We start from the raw sequence: 15,176 nt of genomic DNA, 5'->3' as shown, positions 1-15,176 counted from the left end.
CGTCAGAGAGTGATAATCACACAATGACTCATTCTCACTCCAGGCCAGGCCTCGCGGAGCGTGACGTCCCAGCTTTGTCTACGTGTAACTCATCCCATTTTCGTTATGTAAGCGTCCGTTTATTATGCATCTAGGCTCATTAGGACTGTGCGGCGGCGTCTTCAAAACCTACACGCAGCAACAAGACGCGCTCTGTGCTCAGGGTCACTCGCGTGTGCGAGAGTCAAGGAACCCGAAACTCATGTTTTTCTTCACTGGCATAATTTAAACACTGAGATACTTGATATATGTATGTGAAAAAGAGAGACCTTAAGCTCACGCAATGTGAAGAATTTAGAGGAAAAAGAATACATGAGCTCTGATATGAAAAGTATAAGGAAAATTGTTAGAAATGTAGAATCGTGTAGTTAAAATTAATATAAATTAATACATAAATTACAATATAAATTATCAAATATATAAGTTACATTGCGAATAGCTGTATTGCTATCGAACGGTATAAATTCGTTTGAATCAATTACTTGACATCTTTTCGATGAGCATTTATAGATGTACTTAAATAAGGCTGAAGATGAGACTTCAAAACCGGAAAGATACGAGGATGTACCGTTACACACACACAGACTATAATTAACTATCCGTTCATTTCTAAAATGTAGTGTAACTCCGAGATAGATAATTGCAAAGATGCGATTACGCGCGCGGCTTTCGCACGAGTAAAAGCGCTCGCAATTAGTCGAAAGCAAAGCAGCAGCGATAATGCGTTATAAACAAGCAATATTTTTTAACAAACTGAAAGATCGATTAACATACCGTGCGAGCATAATGGAGTTTTATTACCGTTTAAGGACAATAGGCCGTAAAACAGTAGGTACAAGATTGACTAATCGCAATCGTCGCGTTGTAACTGCATCGATTTTACGCAAAGAGAACCGGCGTAATGATGACTTTACACGCCCTTCTTGACACGCCTACTACATAGAGAAAGGCAAGAAAATTGCCTTCCTCGAATCCTGGACACGTGCGCGCGAGACAACTTGAGTTCTGAAGTTTACCAAACACGAAGAATTTCATCTCGTCATGCCGTTGCAACAGGTGCATTTTCACTTTCTTCCTGTTAACGATCGCGCTTCTTTGAATGAGGTAATCGGCCCCTTCCGGTAAATGGAATAGACCGCAAAAAATTCTCAAAAATAAGATTAGGTACTATAAAATAATTGAAGAAGAAAAACACTATAAAAAATTCAGTATGTGTAAAATAATTTGGATGTTAAAACAATAATATTGAAAACTCTACGCAACTTGTATATTAAATTTTGTTGGCATTTCTATGTTAAATTTTTAAATGACAATATTCGTAATATTTATCGTAACCGTACAAAGTTTACAATTATTAATTTTTTTATTGATAATCAATGGTACAAATTTTGATAACGAAGAATCGTAAAGTTTACAACTGAATTGCACGCGTGAGATATCGTGAACAATTTACGCGAACGCGCGAGGAGTACACAATTCGATTTTGCAATCTTACGAACATCACGATTTGCTCCGTTCGCCGGTGCGTTAATTAAATACAGCCGCGAAATCGCAAAGAAAGAGAAGAGAGAGAGAGAGATTCGCATGTGCACAGATCCTTAAAGAAGCGAGTACGAGCTCCTTTGAGCGTGCAAGCGTCACGCAAAGGAGCGAGTAGGAGAAGATGAAGAGAAGAAGCGGAGCAAGCGGAGGAAACAGAAGATCATAATACCGGCTGTGCTGTATAAGACAATGATACAGTTACACGATCCTCTCAGTTGTGAGCCAATCGTAAGAGGCACGACACAAGGGACTCGTACGCGATAAGTATAATGAACCGCAGCAAGAACGACACGCTAGTTACGCTCGGCCCATTAATTAAAGGAACTCGTTAATATTGGCGGAAGAAATCAGAAGATAGATTGTTCGTGCGCATCGACGCGGTCTTCACTTCGTCTCGAGATGTCGATCAAGCCAGTGATCCAGTGAACACGAATCATAGTGATCTATAAATTTATCTTTGTAAAAAGATACAAAATTTTTTTTACAACGAGAATTATTTTTGCAATTGCATAGCGTGTGTACGTCAACGATTTTTCTTGAAATACGACTCGTAATGTCGTTGGGAAGGTTTTGTTGACAATTACCTTCGTAATCGCGGCGATCGCTCATCACATATGCGCATCTCCCGTCGAATGGACACTTTCAGGGACGTCTCGTGTGAATGAACCGTGATTCATAGATCGCAGACAGAATAGAACACCAGATAACGGCTAGAAAGCAATAACTAAAGTTTACATGTGACTTCTGCTAATGAGGATTGGAAGAGTAAATCAGGATTAATTGAAACGTAAATACTCTTCCTGTTACGCGACTCTGTTATAATAACGTAGAATGAGAGTTATTTCTACGAAAAAAAAAAGATAGTTATATACGCTATGTGAAAGTGAAGTAAAGTATCCTTAAAACATGAAGAATTTGTTAACAATGGGTCATCAGGAGGGATTTCTTGTTTTTCTCATTTATCTCCTGCGATTCTGTCAAGTATCGCATTCGATTGGTCTCATGATTGATAATCAACTTGTAATCATCGCGAATGGTAAGTAATAATGAATGGTTGCCAAAGAATATGGACATAACAATTAAATGTGATAATTACATCATGCAGATTGCTACACGAGAATAGCTATCGGATCGAAATTGCCGGACATGGATATCTTCTCCAACGTCGCGGTCGGTAGCATTTCGGAATGCGAGGATGAGTGCTCGAAAAGGAGAAATTCCTGTAACGCGTTCGCTTTCGGGTATATTACGTTATATAAATGCAATAAAAGATTCAAATCACAATAAGAAAAAGAAAAATAAGAAACATAAATGTAAAAATTCTCAAAACAAGATCATATTTTTGTTTCTATATGATGATGTGTTAACTCTCTTTGTGTATACGTGTATATTGATTTAGGATTGGCATGAAAGGTAACGGAACATGTGCTCTGAGTGTAAAAATGCCGAAGCCAGAAGATCTACAAAGTCATGCTGATTATGATGTCTACGTGAGAAGTCAACGTTCTCCACATTGCGAACCAGATCGACTTTACAAGATGGGAAGCGGTAGTATCGGACAAGATAGAAGAAATGAGACGATGCCAACTACGACATTCGGAAGCGGCCTTTTGGGCTCAACAATGCCAAATATCTTGTCATCTCCAAGGTATATATATATATATATACGATTATCCGATTATTAATTTCAGGAAATAACTCCATCATTAGCATCTCCATTGTTTATTCTTATCTTAGTCTTCCGTGAGACAAATATATTTAAAAAAATGAAAATACGTTTATATTCTATGAAAAATACAAGTACATGTGTTCAGGAAAAACAAGTTTTGCTGAAGTACCTAAAAATTTAGATATTTATTATAATAGATACAGTCATTAAAATACAATTATGTAGAACTCGTTAATAACAACGCTACAAAAGTTATTAAACATCCTGAATAATTATTTTGATTGTCCTACAAAATTATTTTCAAATCTATACCTTTATATCTATATATCTATATATCTATATCTATATCTATATTGCTGAGTTTTTATGTATTTCAGTAAAACAAGTTTTTTTTACTAAAATTTAAAAGTTTTTTTTTATGTATTAACATATTCCGTCTGCGTGAGTCATTAGTGATTCAAATACTTACACGCTGGATGACTTTCTTTCAAGCCATTTGATATTTTGATTAAAAAGAAACATAATTATAAATTTTTTATATAATTTTGATATATTTTTCTATATAATTTTGACATGTGAATACGTATTATGATATATGATGCATATTAATACATTAGACCCTTTTCTTCATAATAATTTTTGTAATTTTTTTAACACCATTATGAAATATATGCTATTTAAAAATATAACAAACACAAACAAAAATATCGTGGATGATGGTGCCAATAAATGACTCGATCACCATACGATGTAGTGGTCAAGTCACTTATTGGCCCGGCACAAAACATGTTAATATGCAAAGAGTTTCATCTTCATTAATAGTTGTTTTGTAATAGGTTATCAAAATAAGTATTCACTTATTAGAGAAAAGAAAAGAATTAGAGAAAAGAAATTCTTTAAAATAAATAGTTTGATTGAATACTATCTTTAATCTGATTTTTTAATAATTATTTTATATAAAATAGTCAGATTTAAAAATACAACTATATGTTTTTCACGTTTGAAGAACTATGGGAAATATGATGCCTAACGTTAATGATCCTTCATATCAACGAGGATATACGCCTTCCTTCGACGATGAGCGTCGAATCACTGATATCGTTAGAAACAGAAATCCGATATCACCTACCAGGAACCCTTTTATAACTAATAACGCAAAAGTCGACTATAATGATTTATCAATATATTCAAACCGAAAATCGGCTTTCGGTCAACGAACGCACTCGGATCCAAAGTACAATCGTCCTGATTTTCATGGATCTTTTCAAAATCCTTTCAATGATGTTAATCACCTGAATTTTGGATCAGACCTAGATAATGATCTTCATTCATATAAGTCCCTCTCCGTTCATAACGGACCTTTCGAAGTGTTTTCGAGACCCATCTTTATCTACGATGGAGCCTCTAAAGATAGATCACCAGCGAATTTCGGATTTTCGAACGCTCACGATACAACAAAACACCGCGTTACAAATCATTTTGATCAGCATCGGCATCAAGAATTTCACAATAACGTGTATAAAAATCCAGGGATTATCACAAAATCAAAACAAAACGAATTAGATGCTGGAAATTATGATTTCCGCAAAGTCTCTTCTCGTCCAACTATCAGCAATCTTTACGGTTTCGACAATGAAGCAAGAATCCCGAACAAAGGATTCAAGGATACTTCTGAATTCTGGAATCCAGAACTGATGACGATGTTTCGCGACTTCGGTACGAAGATCACCGAAAAATCAAAATGTAAGTATTTGAATTCATTTTCACTCATGATCAGTCATCTATTTTTTTGTCAATATAGTTTTTGTTGCATGCAATCTGCGCATAATGTGTTAGCTTTCGATGTATAATAATTCTAACACCTCGAGAAACGGAAACGCGAATCTCTATCTTTAACGAGGCGTGTACACGAAAGACCGGAGACACAAATCTTCGGACACTTGTTACTGCAGTTAACATCGCATATGTGAGCTGCAACCTCAATTTTTTTATGCAGCAATCACACGATTGCATGATGTATGCTTGCGCTGCGTTCCACAAGTTGATTATCACTCTCTTACGTAAAACGACATTGTTCTGTTACATTAATGCATCTTTTGGACACCGAATTGAATAAATTAATAATTTCATTTTAAATTAATAATTATAATTTCATATTAAATTATAAATATAACATCACATTTAAATTGACGTGTCTAATTTTTTTAAATCATTTTTATTTATTTGGAAATAAAATAGTTTAGTTATCTATAAATACACTAAAAAGAAAAAATACATATTTTTAATAGATTAATAAACATCTTATCGTGATATTTTAAAACTAGATGTTAGAGATGCGAAAAGCATCAGAAAATTTAGTCACAGTGTTGTACATTAATTGTTAATTCATTATTCCACGCTATCAACTAGCTCAACCTAACAATTGCAACCAACTGCCAGGGTTTATCGAGTCACGTTCATCTGCAAACTGATTGACAAATAGCAATGGCATTGACACGGATTTTAAACTATACGCAAATTAGCTCATTGCATCCATTGACTTCCGGTATTAATCACTTTTATCATATAATTTGCGTGCATCTTTTTGCTTAGCGAGTTACTCACCATAAATAATTGTTACTCGAATTATTAAAAGTAAAAATACAATACAATATGCATTCAGTTAAATAATCATTACAAGAAATGTACGTCTCTAACATTTAGATTAAAAATTTTTTTGTTTGCTAAGTTCGTCGTCCGAGCAACGACCAGTTAAAGGAAACTCGATGACTTTTCGTGATTGTGCCACCACAGTACATGACAAGTTGCACAAGGGAGAAATATAAATGCCGAGACACTACAGCTTGGCTTCCGGTTCGCGTGATCTATGAGCATAAAGCGCTTTTACTTTCGACAGTTAAATCCCTTATTGCTGCCTGTGTTTCGAATTAATTGCGCGTAGCCTGTCCGTCGTTTTGATCAGGAATTGTTGCAATCGATTGGGCACGTCGATTGTGACACGATTTATAAAATTTCATCATTGAATTACTTCTCAAGCAATCTCGAAATTCAACTTATAATAATCGCATAACGGTGGGAATAATTAAATCTAGCTGACTAATTCAAACGCGGAAGTATAGCTTTACTAAAGTTATGGTGTGAGTTATTAAGAGCCAGGCTGGCTGAAATAATTGAAGTAATTGTGACCCTGACGAATATCTCGAAGGACACGCCACAGCATATCCCTTCTAAAATGATGTCACTCCTCTTTGCTGTTCCTTGGCACAAAAATTCTTTTTAACGACGGAAAAATGCAAATGGTTCCGGCAGTTGGTTTCTGAGTAGAGATCTTAATGGTGAACAAATAATAATTTTTTATGTTTCGGGTAGAAATACAAAAAATATATGTCAAAAATCATTAGAAAAGAATTATTAAAATTTGAATGCGAAATAACATCTTTAAAGTACAATAATAAATAAGTTAAATATTGATTAAAATTAATTCGAGGAAATAAATAATGCTAATCTCGATAAAATAAGTCAAACAATGCTACAAAAATATATGCGCCTGCACGGTAATGTCTCAATTAAAGGTTTGCATCCTGTAATTACTTAAAACGACAAGCGACTCGTTAATCCATTCTATGTAATTGCATAAAATACCAAATGACGATGCACGGCAAAAGAATGAAGCACTTGCGTGTCTGTGAGCAAAGAAAAATAATAGTAAGTGGAATCATTAATGATCATGTAACGCTGAAACCCCTCCCCCGACGTGTGAGCAGGTGCCTCCCACTATCCTCACGGAAACGTTCACTTTTCTATAAAACGACGCGAGCCTGTAATTTCTCCGTTACTTTTTGCGTGATTTTCAGTTCGCGCCATTTTTTACGCAAAACGTGCGGGAGCGTGAGGGGTGATTTAAACGTGAAAATTCCCTTGGGTGACAACAAAATGATTACGTTTCACTGCGGTTCGTGATGTATCGCGAGAACAAATCGAAAATTCGAAATGTTGAAGCAAGAATCGTTTTGCATCTTACGTTCGCATCGCCTCTCTCGTGATCTTAATTCGGATGTTACGTTGACTGAGATAAACTGATTCCATCGTACATGAGAATCATGTCGATACGTCAACGATGGTTGTGGACCTTTATGTTAGTCGTAATTGCCCGACGTACTACTTCGAGTTCGATAGTTATAGTGGAGGACGAGTGTTTGCGTAAGTTGTATAGAAAAAATGCTACCTCTGTAAAAAGTGCAAAGTTGAAATTTCTTTTTTTGTTCTTGCTGCAGCGTGCTACAGAAGACTGCTATCCGGCAAGAAAAGCTTGGATCTACACGTTAGACGTGCCATTGAATGTGAAAGACTCGAGGACTGCCATCGCGCTTGCGACTATGAGAAGCGATTCACTTGCGAGGGCTTCAACTATCGGTAATTAAATATTTAATGAATATTTATGGAAAAAAATATGTGGAAAATTAGATTTATACACGGAAACAATAGTTTTGCTGGAATATTTAATTTAGCTAGAAAATAATTTTAGATTATCAAAATAATTATGTAAAACACTCAAGCATGATAATAACGCTGCAAAACCAACATTCAGTTTGAATATTCAATATAATTATTTTGATGGTAAAAAATAAAATTATTTTCAAATCTGTGTAGCTTAATTTTTAGATAATTCAGCAAAACTATTATATTTATTTCGCGTAATTATCAACTCGTTAAATTGTTTTTAAAAATATACGTCGAATTGACGTTGACTCCACAATGCAAATATATTATGTTCCAATGACAGAACTTCCTTGATGAATTCGTTAGCTCTAGACGTTTCCACGAAAAAGTGTTAATTAAATATTTATATTCAGTATCCTTACAAGACAGCCGAAAAATAATTTACGTAACAGTTAAACGCGATTATTTACGCTCGGAATTTTTCAATGATTTTATGCGTTTCTATACACATGCGTATATATCTAGGGTACCTATTATCAGATGCGCACGCAAAATGCAGTACATACGTATGCATGACCGTGCGGTTGCATCACGGACAATTTGATCGCACCACAATCTGTGACACGCTTCTCCGTCGAGGAGAACTATCACGCACGCGCGTCGGGAAAATTACCGCTGTTTTTCAACATTCAATTAACATACGCCGAAGGAAAAACCGCCAAAACTGTTAATAATAAATAATTTAAATTCATAGTGATATGTTTATTAACGAGTAATCACGATTTTGTTAAAAAAGACGCATTGGACATGGAACGAGAGGAATATGCGAGATGACATCGGTGCCTTATTCTCGTATGAATTTTCATCGGGACTTCATATCGGATCCACAATGCAATTATTATGAGAAAGATCCCAATTGCGTGATAAACACGCCTGAGACGCGACCATCCTGGTGGAATCAACCATCCAGACCTGGTCAATCTTATGGCCCACCTTATTATCCTAATGAAAGGCCAAGGTAATTAAAATTTTGCTCATTAATAATATACAAAAATACTAATATCTATCGCTCATTTACAATCTCTCTGTTACAACAATCGTACAAAGTTTTCTAGAATTTAAATGTTTTGAATCATTAAAACTTCGTAATATTAATTATAAAACGCAATTTTTATGTAATAATTGATTGTTTAAGAATAAAAGTATGTCCTATTTTTTCTTTCTTTATATTTCTGTTCTTTTTCTGTAAGCAAAATGACAATTTTTTAATTATGTCGTTATTGTAATAAATGAGCGATATTATATTACAACAAAGTCGATTAGTAGGAATAGTTCTTGAGAAATGAGAATGATTGCCATCGATTTATTTTTACGAAAGAATAGTAATTTACAACAAAGACGAGACGCTTGATTCCTACAAGCAGTTGATCAAATTATTGTCGTTTAACTAATCGCTCAATCGTGAATTCAATGCGCTTCCTTTTTTTATTCATCGTTCAAATAAAATAAGTTTCACTTCTAATCAAACACAAATCTGACTCAAGACCATATGCTCCGGATCGACGACCTTTAAATGAAGTGCCACGACCTCTGGATTACGATCGACGACCCTTGCAGGAAATTCCACGACCGTTCGATTACGATCGGCGTCCTTCAAACGAGATTCCGCGGCCTTTGGATCACAGACTTGCGGAACACGATCGGCAACCACCCATTGTTTACGGGTATCCTCATCACAGACTGCATGATGATACGTTTAGTCGAAGGAATTATCCCGATTCAATAAGGGGTGGATATCCAGCAACGAGACCGGAAGATCGATTTATTTATAGTGTTCGATTTCCATCCAGACGACCAACCGACGATGACTTTTATAACAGGAATCCATGGACACGATATCCGAGTAGAAGAATCGATCACGACATAGGTAATATTTTAAACATGTAAATATAGATATTAACATGCATCATTTTTTTGCAAAGAATTCATGTTACAACACGTAAAATGAAATTTAGCAAGCGGTCATATAATTTTTTTCCCTAAGACGAAAACACGAAAAATGGAAATATTTTTGTCATTCAAGGTAATGGAAAAATTTTTCACTTTTCTATCCTGTATGGAAAGAACAATTTTGCTAAAGTATATAAAAATAAGTAAATACAGATTTGAAAAAAATTTTTGTTGCATTATTAAAATAATTATGTAAAAAAATTCAAGCATGATAAACAGTATTGCAAAAAGTTTTAACATTCTAGCAACCAACTTGAGCTCCTACATAATTATTTTGACAATCCAAAATTGTATTTAAATGTATCTATCTAGCTCAATTTTAGATACTTAGCTGAATATAAATCTAAACATAATTTTGTTAGATTAATGTCTTAAAAAACTATTCTTTTTGTGCATAGGAAAAAAGTTACATGATTACTACAATGTAAACGACCGAACAAACGAACGTAAACAAACACGAATGAACAATTTGCTTCAATGAGTACTCGCAGTGCTATTCGCACTTGTTGAAATAAATTATTCATTAGTGTTTGTATCGCGCTTATTTGTTTGATCCGAATTCCGCTCTATTGTTCATATATGTCGTCATGTCGCAGGCACGAACGAAATCGGCTCGTATTTGCCAGACTATCGAAAGGATCCAACTCGTGACTGGAGTTCTTACGGCTCCGTTTACGGTGGCTCTTATGGCTACGACACGAATTACGTGGGAAATTTTGATATACCGAAATATCATCCAAAATCTCAGCCTAAACCCTACAATAACGATCAATTTTACGGCGAGTTTTATAATTACGGCGGCGCATTCGGATATGGTGACAATTATATACCGGCCAACCAGGATTCGCTTTACGGCGGAACCACAAGTACCGAGGAATGCTCCGTCCGAGCTGGTGCAGGATTCAGGCTCAGTAGAGGAGTCGTACGAAAAACGTATCTGACGTCAAATCTGGATCAGTGCGAGAATCTGTGCATTAGCGAGAAGAGCTACGTCTGCATGAGTTTTAGCTACAGGTACATTTTAATAACTCATAATAGAAAAATTACAATACGATTGTTTTCAGTATGACAAAGGACCTCGCATTAATTACACAGAAAATTAGATACTGATGAAATCAGTTTGTTTTCACATAATATAGCTTACAATATTGTGAACAAAAGATATCATAAATACAAGACTCAATAATGGATTAATTTTTTAGTTATAATATATCAAAAATGCTCTATAAGTATAAATTTTATACATTTAAAAACTATCCATTGTTGAATCTTGTGTCGATCTTTTATTCATCATTATGAACTACATTATATATGAAAACTGATTTCACCGAAATCGAATTTTCCATATAATTAATGTAGGGTCCTTTAATATCAAATTCATATACAATATAATACTAATTTAATTTTTTACATTATAATTGGACAGATACAATGTATTACCCACGGACCCAACGGACAATTGTCTTCTCAGCGATGTTTCATACAAGGATCTGAATTTTTACATTGATCTCGAGCCTGATCGTGATTACGATATTTACGCCATAATCGTCAATTCAAGAACATGCAGCGCGAGAAGAGAACCAAGCTCGCATCCTCCAGATGGTATACGATTTGATTGAAGTAACTTTACTGTGAATTACTTTCAATTATACAAATGCAATTTAATCAAAATAATTTTTAATGTATTATTCCGTTTCCTAAACTACTCAGGGGATAAATAAAATTGTCTTTCCACAAACAATGCAATTTATCGTTTCGAGCGTTACACTACTGCCCTCGATTGCGTTACTATACGTTCCGCTTTGTGTTCCCGGTAACAACTAAAATCGACAACAATGAATTGTCTATCTCTTTCTCTCTTTCCCAGTTTGATATAAAATTCTCGAGTTACAAGGACTTGTTTTTCTTTATGAAATTTTTCTAGAATGTTTTTGGAGAGTCAGAAGTGGATTTGGAATGCCCACGGACGTCGTTAGAAAATCGCTAATAGTCAACGATCTAGGAGAGTGTCAGGCAGAATGTATGACAATGCACGATTTTATGTGTAGAAGTTTCACGTTCAAGTAAGTCTTTCATGTCGAAATCAACAGTAGTTAAATTAAATGGATTGTTTTAATAAAGTATTATATATTGCGAAATATTTCAGATATGGATTGGAACATGGACGATCGGATATTCTAACTAACTGTTACCTAAGTGATTGGCCATCGCAAGATATCAACCCTACCCACATGCCGGATATGGACGGAGCAGAAGTATATGAAAGAGGCAGTTTCGGGAGAGGATGCGAACCTTATGCTGTACCGTTTTTCAATATGGAACGGTTCAATGGCAAACAAATGCAAGGAGACGAAGGCAATATACATCAATCTAATGCACATACATTATATTAACTATTTTACGTTTGAATATAGTTGTAATCAATTAAATTTCTCTGTTAATAAATCTTTTCACAGTATGCTATTCTGGATATGACAAACCGTGCAAATTGACACCTTATGCTGTTCTTTTGGCAACATATGTGAATTCGGAACAAGATTGTCGACAAAAGTGCTCAAAAATGAGAGAAACTGATTCCGTTCCTTGCTTGTCTTACAGTTACAAGTAAAGAATTCTTGAATGTTGTTTTGAATTTAACAAATTATATAACAACATGCACGTTTCTAATAATAATTATAATATGTAATTTCTTATAAATTGAAATTTGTTTTCACTCGTGATTTAAATAAAATCAATAATAAAGCCACTTTTCTATTCTTTTAAAAAATAAAAATTTCAAAATAATATTATTTATCTTTAATTCTTATTAATACACATTAACTTCGTTTGATTTCCCAGGCTCACTACGCATGGCACAGAAGAAAACTGTTTGCTCAGTGATGTACCTATAAGAGACTTGCGACCGGGTCTAGACTATACCTACGACAATGATCATGTTCTTTACACATGGAAAGATCTCGATCCTTATTGTGTGGTCAGCAGTTATTCGCCGAATGATGCTCACGGGCTTGGTGGACCAAATCCGCCGAAACCAGTGCTTTCAGATCATTCGCGACCTGATTTTAATCTCGGAAAATATCCAAGTCTAAGACCCGATGATATTTATATCGATCCAAGACCTTTCTTTACAAAACCGGGCAGTCATGGTGTGAGACCGTTCGATCCTGATAAGCCTGATCCTGTCAGACCGTATCCTTCTGGTAGTTATGGATACGATGGTAACAAATTCGGATACGGAATTTATCTCGGTGGATTCGGATCTCTTTACCGTGAGTGGATTAATTTGACAATTATGAACTTTTTAATTATTCGCAAAATATTGCGTAAAGTAAAACTAATTAATTTATTTTAAATCAGCGGATGAATCCTCGACCTTCCGTTATTACACGGTAAACGGTTATCCGTGTAAAAGAGGTACAAAATGCGAAAAAAATAAACTCGCTGGATTTTGGGCCTGCGAGACTGAAGGAGGCGGATTTGACAGCTGGGACTATTGTTGTGCACCAACTCATCATTGCGGCTTTTCGCAAGGATATCATTATCCATGGTATCTATATTATTACAACCCGATATATCACAACGTAATATACTCTTCTTTTTACATCTTAAATTTCATAATTGATATTTATGTTAGACGCGATAAAGAAAATGTTCCTTTTTTTTATTTTGATAAGAATGATTTTATCCTGCGTTTAAGTACACAAAACTGAACAGCATCATTGATCTACAAGAGGCGTGTCCTGTTACTTCTCATACTGCAGCTTTCTTCGATTCCTTTGTGCTTTGTAAATAGAAGCAGAGAATTAAAAATTAATAAATTGCAGGTGCTACGTGGGATTATCAGAGGATCAATGGCGACCTTGTAGCGAAAAGTACTATCCCTATCTACCAAGCCCACGACCGTTCCGACCGATGATCGGTAGCGAAGATCGCTACGATCGTCCCAATCGTCCGTATGATCCTAATTACTACGGCAGACACTGGCCGATCACGTACCTGCACCGAGAACCACCACCAAATTGCACAGACTCGCTCGCGTCCGCCGACAACAGTGGAAATCGTCGTTTGAACGAAACAATCTCGACCACGATCGAAACGCCGAAGAGTACTACCGCGAGAGTTATAAAGAATGATGAAAATAATACTATGACCACAATTAGAACGCGCCGGCGACGATTACGAGTGCGCACGGCTAACGATATGCGGAATGATCGTAACGCGATTTTCTCGCAGAAAATCAGTTCCCGAATCATTACGAATGATGCAACGCGGACTCGTGAAAATCAGACGAGCTGGGATCGCGCCGGAAAAATCGAGCGAGTCACAAGACCGACAAATACTAAACCATCGCTTATTATGCAAACCGTTACATCGTTCGTGACAACAAACAACGTTGATGACACACAATTCGAAGGTGTGAAAAATAGCGACGGAATGATTAAAGTGCCCCTGATCGCGCCAAATAGATCACTGCCAGTGGTGAGAGCTTAACTATCCATAGTGAACGTAAATATGGTTCTGCCATCAGAAACGATAAATCAGACAACTTGCACATCCAAAAATGGAATATGTAATTCATGTCCCAATTTTGGATTTATGTTGTCTGATTCAACAACTTTCACACAAATTTAAATTTTAATAATTGAACAAGCTGTGAGAGACAGTTCAAAATAAAAAAAAAATGCTAATGATACGATTATTTAAAGAATATGAAAGTTATAATTATAGTTAATTAACGATTAGTTTTGTAAATATACAGAGATATAGATTCAAAATATATAATATAAATATAAGATTGATTTGCGCTAACTTGTTATCTGCATTTAAAATTGGAAATGTCGCTATTTAAACCAATATCACTTTGCAAAACGCGTGATTGTGCTTAATTTTTGGCAAATAAAAATGATAAAGATATAATATGCTTCAACCGTAAAACTGCCCAAATGACAATTTGTCCTATCGCGATGCATAATTACACTCGACTTAATTATTTTATCGTTTGATAATTAGTTGTGAAAATGATTTATAAAATAAAGAATTATATTATGACATTGTTATATATTGGTTATTTACCCAATAACTAAAAATATTTTTAAAATTGAAACGTTCCTAAGATCACTGCAATAGCAATATAATACTAATAATTAAAAACACCGCCAACATGCTAATTAATATACCTGCGTTTTGCGCCATCTAATGAGAGAGTGGAAAAGATAATTTCAATGACGGATTACTACATAGGAGAGATTCTATTTCGAGATTCCAAGCCTCTCACTTGCTCCTGATTGCAATAATTATATTTGTATTATCTATTTTAAAATAATTTTACGGAACATTAAAAATAGTAGATATATAACATTCTTCAATTGTTTCCTTTGATTTAGAATTTTTAATGGCTTGAATAGTAGATTTAAAAATGTCTGACCCATTTATTCCGAGCAATTTCATTCGTCGTTGGGTAATTGTATCACGTGAT

General features: G+C 35.1%; 1 protein-coding gene across 1 annotated transcript; it reads left to right on the top strand.

Annotated features, from left to right (window-relative positions):
- The first annotated feature begins 453 nt into the window (after positions 1-453).
- LOC105147010 (uncharacterized) lies at positions 454-14,749 on the top strand. The gene is made up of 15 exons (XM_011057707.2): positions 454-2,617; positions 2,687-2,822; positions 2,981-3,229; positions 4,257-4,993; positions 7,525-7,663; positions 8,487-8,708; positions 9,235-9,617; positions 10,297-10,714; positions 11,127-11,302; positions 11,625-11,763; positions 11,847-12,055; positions 12,157-12,304; positions 12,539-12,969; positions 13,058-13,247; positions 13,525-14,749. The coding sequence occupies exons 1-15, from the start codon at positions 2,488-2,490 to the stop codon at positions 14,189-14,191; spliced, it is 4,374 nt and encodes a 1,457-aa protein (XP_011056009.2). The 5' UTR covers positions 454-2,487; the 3' UTR covers positions 14,192-14,749.
- The last annotated feature ends 427 nt before the right edge of the window (positions 14,750-15,176 follow it).

Source organism: Acromyrmex echinatior, chromosome 15 (genome assembly GCF_024713525.1).
Source record: "Acromyrmex echinatior isolate Ae372 chromosome 15, ASM2471352v2, whole genome shotgun sequence".
In the NCBI taxonomy this organism is placed as follows: domain Eukaryota; kingdom Metazoa; phylum Arthropoda; class Insecta; order Hymenoptera; family Formicidae; genus Acromyrmex; species Acromyrmex echinatior.
This window is presented reverse-complemented; position numbering and strand designations above follow the sequence as displayed.